This window comes from Gopherus evgoodei, unplaced genomic scaffold (assembly GCF_007399415.2).
Source record: "Gopherus evgoodei ecotype Sinaloan lineage unplaced genomic scaffold, rGopEvg1_v1.p scaffold_32_arrow_ctg1, whole genome shotgun sequence".
Lineage (NCBI taxonomy): Eukaryota > Metazoa > Chordata > Testudines > Testudinidae > Gopherus > Gopherus evgoodei.
In genome coordinates this window covers 5,639,426-5,648,055 of record NW_022059994.1, presented here as the reverse complement: position 1 = coordinate 5,648,055, position 8,630 = coordinate 5,639,426, and the positions used below count along the sequence as shown (strand labels likewise).

At 51.5% G+C, this 8,630-nt stretch overlaps 1 protein-coding gene across 1 annotated transcript; it reads right to left on the bottom strand.

Annotated features, from left to right (window-relative positions):
• Positions 1-71: 71 nt before the first annotated feature.
• Positions 72-4,523, bottom strand: LOC115640911 (killer cell lectin-like receptor subfamily F member 1). Its single transcript, XM_030544006.1, has 4 exons — positions 4,419-4,523; positions 2,884-3,038; positions 2,119-2,231; positions 72-394 (listed from the first exon to the last, which is right to left on the bottom strand). The coding sequence occupies exons 2-4, from the start codon at positions 2,911-2,913 to the stop codon at positions 271-273; spliced, it is 267 nt and encodes an 88-aa protein (XP_030399866.1). The 5' UTR covers positions 2,914-3,038; positions 4,419-4,523; the 3' UTR covers positions 72-270.
• Between the last annotated feature and the right edge of the window lie 4,107 nt (positions 4,524-8,630).

Genomic DNA, 8,630 nt, shown 5'->3' with positions numbered 1-8,630 from the left:
TCTGTCCTCTTACAGCCATGGCCTGCAAAGTGCAGCTCTGCGTGTGTTCCCTATGTGCGTTCGCATGCAGACAAGTTCATTCTGTGCGTGCACGTGCCCCTGCGGAGCGCTGTTTCTCTTGTGTATTTCTAAAGCGTCCCAGCACTGACAGAGCGCAGGGTGGCGTTTTCCCAGGCTCAGCGACGGCCCTCCACCTTTGAGAGCTTTACCCAAAGCCCGAACCTTAGTCTTGTGTGTCCCTTAATGAAACAGGGGATCCGCTAATGCCATTTATATCGGGACAGCTTCTCTCTGGCAAATCCATTTAAAGGAACCACTGCAGATTTCACCGCGAATCTGATTCTCCTTCCACACCCCACAGCTGTTTCCAGTGTCGGGGGCCAATAGTGAAACCCTGCAGAAAAACAGAGAGAGTCACCAGTGGAGTCTAGATCTCTTGCCTAGCTCTAGAGCAGCGCTTGCTTGTTGTTTGTGAGCACTCGGGGGTTTTTTTCCTGCAGGGTTCAGATACCTCAGTGAGCATGAAATGAGCTGGTAGGAGAATGGGAGAGGAACAAACCACCTGTGATGGGGGTTAGTCGCGTGGCTGCATGCACGGCAGGAATGTGCATAGACACTGGGGGAAAGGGTGACTGCAAGTGTAACCCAGGCCTGCTGGGACCTGGGTTCAACAATAAGTAAATAAAAAGAGTTTTTGTGGTCTATTCAAAAGCAACTGGAGGTCCAGCTTTGGCCTGCAGTCCGCCCATAGCCTACCCCTGCAGTAGATTCTCATGCACTAAACTTCAGAGGTCCCAGGTTTGATCCCACCCGCCAATGACGGGGCTCACAAGAGCCTCATCAGAATAGACTCTTGGGGGACGGGGATCTCTGCAAAACTGCCAAGAGGGTGGGAGAGGGCGGCCATGGTTACTGAATTACTTACCCACCCACTCTGCTGGGCTCAGGTGAAACACACGACATACCCAGAGTTAATGAGAACAGACTCTGCCCATCTCTCCTCCACAGCTTTGTTCCCTCTAGCTGTCATCAGCTCCTCGAGTCCACCAGATTAATTATAAACAGTGTACTCGGCTTCTGTGTAGTGTCTCCCATCAGCCAAACTGTGCCTTACTAAACAGAGCCTCAAACTTTCTCTTTTTTGGGGGGTAAGTTGCAAGAGTTTTTGACTCTTTAAACCGCAGCGTGAGGGAGAATTACAATCACTGAAGTGCCTAGGAGCCAGGATCAGATTATACGAGGCGCTATATGTTAGTTACTAAGGGTATGACAGGAGCACCTATGAGCATAGGTGCCAACTTCTCCTGGCACCGGTGGGTGGTCACTCCCTCCCCCCTGCCCTGGCCTCACCCCAACTCCACCACTGCCACACCCCCTCCCATCCTGCCCTGCCCCCAATCCAACCCTTCTCCAAAGTCCCTGCCCTAACTCTGCCCTCTCACTGCCCCATTGGACTCCTTCCCCAAATCCCCGCCCCGGCCCTGCCTCCTCCCCCCCTCCTCCCCTGAGCGTGCTGTGTTCCCGCTTCTCCCTCCCACCACTTGTTACACCACAAAACAGCTGTTTTGCGGTGGCAAGTGCTGGGAGGAGAAGAGGGGGCAGCGCTCAGGGGCAGAGGTGGAGGTAAGCAGGGGTTGGGGGGAAAGCCTGGCTACCACTGGGTGCAGAGCACCCACCAATTTTTCTCTGTGGGTGCTCCAGAACTGGAGCACGCCTGGAGTTGGCACCTATACCTAATGAGCTCCAGTCTGGGAACAGGCCCTCAGTGCGCTAGGAGCTGTACAAACAGAATAAAAAGAGAGCCCTTCCCCAAAGAGCTTCCAACCTAAGTATAAGAACAGATGGCGACAGACTGGGGAATACAAGGGAACAGTGGGATGAGGGTCAGTGGATGACATGGCAGGGTGCATGGAGTGAGACCGCCATTCCAGCTGGAGAGGCTGCAATCACTGTCTTTGTGGCTCACCTTGAAAATACGGACCTTAACGTGTGCCCCCTGGGGTGAAAGTGACCTTCGCGAGCCAGCCCAGCAGAGCTTTGCATTTGGCCCCACGAACAGCTACAATGATCAAGTTACAAGGTGATTCCAGACTTAAATTCAAAACAGGAAATACTCACCCTGTTTGATTCAACAGGGAACCATCCACCCACGTCCAGTTTCCCTTGGAGGTTGTCAGGTGCAGTCCAATCCAAATGGAGTATTTCCCCTCCGTGATGGTTTTTATGAATGCCTGTAAAGTGTAGGCCAAGTACACTGATAAATGTAACTGCCCATAATTCACAAGGGGCCAGAACCTCGAAAGAATTTAGGCTTCTTCAGTTGATTTGAAATAAATGGATATAAGGAGTCAAAATTACCTTCAAGGATCCAGCCTTAAATTTTGATGTTCTGGGCACAAAAGAAAGCGAAGTATCTGACATGTAGGACCCTAGATACTGGAGCTCTGGAGCTATATATATATATATATATATATATGTATTTTGTAATGAGCTGCCAGCATGGTTCCAGAGTAACCGATTACCATAATGTGAGTGACTCAAGTGAGGTGATCGCTTACCCGGTCCACGGTTAGGACGCTCACTGTGACTCAGGATGGCTGGGTTCCATTGCTTGCTCCCCCAGACTCTCAGAGTGATCTTGGGGCAAGTCCCTCTGTGCCTCAGTTTCCCCAGATGTACAATGGGGAAACTGAGGCACTAAGGGACTTGCCCATCTGTCTGTCAGGGCTGATACTGCCCCATCTCATAGGGTGTTGAGATTAGAGTGGGAGGTTCAGATACTACAGCAATGGGAGGGGTGGGGGTTAGAAGAGCACTGCGTTTTGATAGGTCAAACTCGACAACTCTCCAGCTGAAGTTCCCACACCCTGCTATTGACTTTACCATCTCACGCTGGTCCTGGCTCATGAGCATTTGAGAGCTCTTCGCCGAGCAGTCCTCACGACTCTCGTTCCACTTTTTGCTCTCTTTGGAAAGCCAGTAGCACTTGTCCCCATGCAGCAGCCAGTTCGGGGCACAGAGTCTGCACCCGGGGGGGCCTGGAAGGGGAAATGTCAAGAGATGAATTTACTAAATCTAAAGACTCAACAAAACTGTGCAAATGGTTTTGGAGCCTCCCGGCTAAATATGGTAAGCAGGGACTTTTCTCGCTTGTAGAATTTCATCTGCTTAGAGAAAAGCCAGAATTGGAAGAGCTGGGGGCTGTGGGTCCAGATAGAGGGGCACCAGTGGAGCTGTGGGATGGGGGGATCCCAGGGCTGGGCTCGCAGGGGCTGTGAGTCAGGAGTGAGGGGCGCTGGCTGAGCTGTGGGGTGAGGAGAGCCCAGGGCTGGGACAGCAGGAGACTGTGGGTCCGGACTGAGGGGCACCAGCAGATCTTGGTGGGGGTGAAAGGGTGACAGGGACCCAGATGCAAATTAAGGTCTCCTGGAGCCCTGGGCCAGAGCAAGGGGGAGGCCCTGCTGCCAGAAATGTGGCCCTGCCCCATCCCTTCCTCCATGCCCCTGCACCCATTCCATGCCTGGCCCTGCCTCGTTCCCCCTGTTCCCCAGGGCCCCACCCCGCATTCTGTCCTGCCCCTGCCCCTGCCTGCTCCTTTTTGCCTCTTCTCCTCCTCTGTGGGGCTGCGACCAGAGAAGCTCTGTACCCGAAATCCTCCAGCCCCAGGACTGCGGCGGGGGGGGGGGGAGATTTTTCTGTGGCCCCCAAATTGGCTGGAGCCTCTTGGCATGGGTCCCCTGGGTCTGTGTGGTAATCCACCACTGCAGGGCCCCCACCCTGACACCTCCCAGCTGTGTGAACTCCCCCCACCAGAAGCCTTTGCTCAGTAAACCCTGCTCAGAGCAATGGGTCAAATGCCCCCAAACGTCCTTCTCCTGGAGTTAGGGGAGGGGAAACAGTCTCTCAGCCTTCTCTCCCCCATCCTCAGCTGCCTGGGCATCTCAGCTGCTACAGGAATTGTGGGGAAAGGGAACCACACCCACCCTGACCTACCCTGCTTCTCTAACCAGTTCCCTTTCCCGCTCCACTCCAGCAGAGAGAAGGGGAAGCCGGCAGCCCGTGTGGGAGGATCTGCTGGCCTTTGAGATGACCGTGAGCATGTAGCCATGTCTCCTGTGCAAGGCAGGCTGGAGACCTTCCCCAGCCCGGTAACAGCTGCTTGAGCTGAAGCACGGGGTGGGGCTGTTCATTTTTCAGACGAGGTTCAGATGGGCAGGTCTGCAGCGAAGGAGCCCGGAATGGCCCAGATCAGCCGTACCGGCATTAAGGGGAGCTCTCCCACAGAAACCTAGATGTTGTGGGACCACGTGAGGCTGCCCTCGGCTTGACCCAAGCCCCGGATCTGCGAGCAGCACCCATGATTTGGGCTGCAGGGAGCTCTTCCGCCGACAGGGCGGGCGGAGGGGAGTTGCGTTTACCTGCTGAGCTGTTCTGAGGGGAGTCACACAGACGCCGTCTTAGGTGAGACGCCAAGCTGGAGTTGCAGTCTGTACCGTTTCCATTCCTCCTGGTGACCCAGTCACTCTCGGGGGCCGCGGAGCCTCCGCCGGTCTCTGCTTTACTGCAGGGGCCCTGAAAAACTTCATAGCAGCATCGGTGTGAATGACTTAGGGTTGGAATGGTGAGAACACGGGGTTGTAACGGACCAGGGATCTCAAACGCAAATCACCACGAGGGCCATATGAGGACGAGTACGTTAGCCCGAGGGCCGCATCACTGAAACCTTTTCATACAACGATACAAATGTATAGTCAAAAATGAAGACTAGTAAAGTATGCTATTAAAAATCAGTGTGTTAACTTGTTAAACACTGTAATGTGAAGAGGGGTTTTCATAAAATATAAACACCTGTAACTATTCCTTATGTGGTCAGTAACACTGATAATGATCTACATTAACAGTCTATCAACACAGCTGCAATGGCAGGAACTTTTTAAAGTAACTATTCATGCAAAATACGTTGCCACTTTTAACAAACATTCTTCCTAGCTACTCACAGCAAAGGATCAGACATGCTGAACTTCATACCTCAGATGGCTCGGCTAGTCCATGAGGCCCTTGTCCCACCTCTTCCCCGCCCCCATTCCAACCCCTTCCCCAAAGTCCCTGCCCCAACTCCGCCCCCTCCCTGCCCCTATTCCGACCCCTTCTTCAAATCCCCGCCCCAGCCCAGCCTCTTCTCCGCCGCCTTCCCTGAGCTTGCCGTGTCACCGCTCCTCCCCCCTCCCTCCTGGAAAGTCCTAAGCACCACCAAACAGCTGTTTGATGGCAGGAAGCGCTGGGAGGTAGGAAAAGCAGCGGGGATGTGACTCGTTCGGGGGGGGGGAGGGAGCTTGGCTACCAGTGGAGTTGGTGCCTATGGTGGGCCGCAGGAAATAACTCCGTGGGCCGCAAATTTGAGACCCCTGAAATAGACTATTTGCAATGGTCTATTGACCGGTAGGAATGAGGGGGTAGATAGATGGCTGGGTACGGGAATGGACAGATAGATAAGGTGGTACGGGAGGGAGTGGATGGGTAGATAGATATGGTAGTGTGTTGGTGTGGATAGATAGATGGCTGTGTAGGAGGATGGATAGATCAGGAGATGTGGGAGGGGTGGATGGATAGATAGGTGGCTGTGTCGGGGGATGGATAGATAAGGTAAAGCAGTGTGTGGGTGATAGGGTGGTGATAGATAATGGCAGAGGGACAGCTAGACAAGGTGGTGTGGGGGGATAGATTGTTAGATAAGGCAGCATCTAGGGTGTTGGATAGCTAGAGAAGGCAGTGTGGGGGAATAGATAGTCAGATAAGGTGACATGCGGGGGCACAGATAGATAAGTCTGTGTGGGGATTAATTCATTACAAACATTCAGCTCCATTCCACGTTAGCAAAGGGAAAGTTATCTGGAATGGGTCACTTGAGTGGCATACGTCAATGTTATCTTGTTCATGTAACATGTCCTGCTTGGGTGAAGTACCGAGTCATCCTTTAGCGACTGGAACAGAATCCTAAGTTGAGTTCTTGCCCCATGGTTAGCGTGTTAGCCTGGGACCTTGGAGACTTCCCTGCTCTGCCACAGGCTTCCTATGTGACCTTGGTCAGGTCATTTTGTCTCATTGGGCCTCAGTCTCCCCATCTGTAGAAGGGGATAATAGCTCTGCCTCACAGAGGATTAATTTGTTCAATCTTGCGTGGTGCTCAGGTACTCGGGTAATGTTGGCCTGAGGTAGAGCGGCACTGTGGAGAAACACGAGAATGTTGGATACCTCACCGTATCCCCAAACAAGTGGATGGGTGGTCTTGAGCTACTCACCCCAGATGCTCAGGGCCGTCATAGCTCCCAGCAGGATGATGTTTGCAGCCCCGCTGACCCTCAGAGCCATCTGATGCCAGTGGGGGAAGTGATGGCATTCTGTAAGAGTGATGGCATGCTGACTAAGCACTCTCTGCTATGGGTTAAGTGAGCTAATAATAATTATAAAAGGGGCTGGGGCTTAGTTAGTTCCTGCTGGTTCAGTCTGTCTTAACAAACCCTCCCAACTGGGGCAGGTCTCCCCTTATTGCGATAACAGAGACCAGTTTGTTAGACAGAAATATGCCATTCTTAGGAGCCCCCCTGGGACTGTCTTGCCAGAATGTTGCATTGTAATTTCTGGAACGATAGAACTGATGAAGACTATGAATTTTCAACAAAAACAAAACAATTTCCCCTCCCCCCCAAAAAATCACCAAAAACTGAAATATTTCAATTTGGAAATGTTTTATTTCGTTGTGGGAGCTGTAGTTCAGGTTCCTAATCTTCTCATTCTCCCCTATATACCAGGCTCCTGGTTGGACTACAGCTCCCATGATGCCTTGTGGTCTTCTCTGTTGCGGGGGGAGATGTGCATCACAGCCCCTGGCCTTGGTGCATCATGGGAGATGTAGTCCAGCTGGGGAGCCCGGCCCATAGAAGAGACTGGGGACAAAAGAAACTACACTGCAACTCCCATGTGGCACCAGGGCAAGGAGTTTTATTTTCAGGCATTCTGGTTTTTTAACCAAAGAACCGACACACATTTTCTGCAGAAAGCAAATGTTGTTTGCAAACAACAAATTATCTAGCTGAAAACTTCCCATTGAAAACTGATTCAACAGACAAATTTCAACCAGTCCTCCCTGTGAATTAGTAGCACACAGGCTTACGCTTCTTACACCTTCATTGTCTACTATGACTCTGGATGGTCTCACCATCCAGCTAAATAATGGATTCATTTGTACTCTTGCTATGATTCACGTCTCAATATCTGCCACCCACATTTTTTCCTGCCTTACCAGGCCAGCGTATATTCTTATCACATATACAAGAATGTGTTAAATCTTGTGACGCAGGTACCAGCTTGCAGCCCTGACTGGTAGCGGTCCAGTCGCCTGTGGAAGAAAGGGAGAAATGCACAGGCACTAGCTGGCCTCATTGCGGTCTTCATCCTCATTGTGCTATCTCAGCCTGTGACCTACATGAAGCTCAGCACAATGAGGTGTGAAGTGAGATCTCTGTGGGGAAAGGTTACAGAGATGAACGGCGAGATGAACGGCCAGCTGTCACTGAGCTGAATTTGTTGCTGGTTTATTGTGTCAGTTTAGTTTGGTGTCAGCCTTGATGGGAACCCTGGGTGAATACTGTTACCAAAAAAAAGCAACCGTTACTCTCGGATGTATTAACTGGAGCGTTGCAAGCAAGACGCGAGAAGCGATGGTTCTGCTCTACTCAGCACTGATAAGACCTCAGCTGCAGAATCGTGTCCAGTTTTGGGCGTCACGCTTCGGGAAAGATGTGGACAACTTGGAGAAAGTGCAATGGACAGTAACAAAAATGAGTAGAGAAAACACGACCTACGAGGGAAACCTAAACAAACCCAATTTTTTTTTTCAGTCTTGAGAAGAGAAGACTAAGTGGGGCCATGACAGATTTCACCTACATAAAAGAGTTTTGTGAAGAGGAGGGTGATAAATTGTCCTCTTTAACCATTGAGGATAGGCCAAGAAGCAATGGGCTTAAACCGTAGCAAGGGAGGTTTAGATTAGACATTAGGGGAAACGTCCTAGCTGTCAGAGTGGTTAAGCACCAAGAACAGAGGGAGGTGAGGTTGTACAATCTCCATCATTGGAGATTTTTGAGGACAGGTTTGACAAACACCTGTCAGGGATGGTCTAGAAAATACGTAGTTTTGCCTCAGTGCAAGGGACTGGACTATACGACGTATCGTGGCCCCTTCTGGTCCTACATTTCTATGAAATTCTAAAGTCAGTGGGAGTTCTGCTATTGACTTCAGTGGGGCCAGGATGACACCGTCAGCCGTGGGCCAAGGTTAAGGCCATGCAAAGTGAACGCTACTCCACTTGGGGTTGGTGGGAATAAGAGCTTTAAAGGGCCATGCTACCCCTAAAGTGAGGGACAGTGGCTGAACAGAAGCGGATGATTCAATGTTGCATCTGGTAGAGCCCTGGTGTGAAATTAATTTGCCCCCTAGCAGCCTTCAGCTGGGGAGAAGAGACAATAAGGTGGGTTTGATTCTGCCATCCTGGAGGAGGATGGGAATTTCCACCCCCCCCTTACCACAGGGGGTTTAGCTGCTACAGGCAGAGCTGTGTCATAATGCCCTGC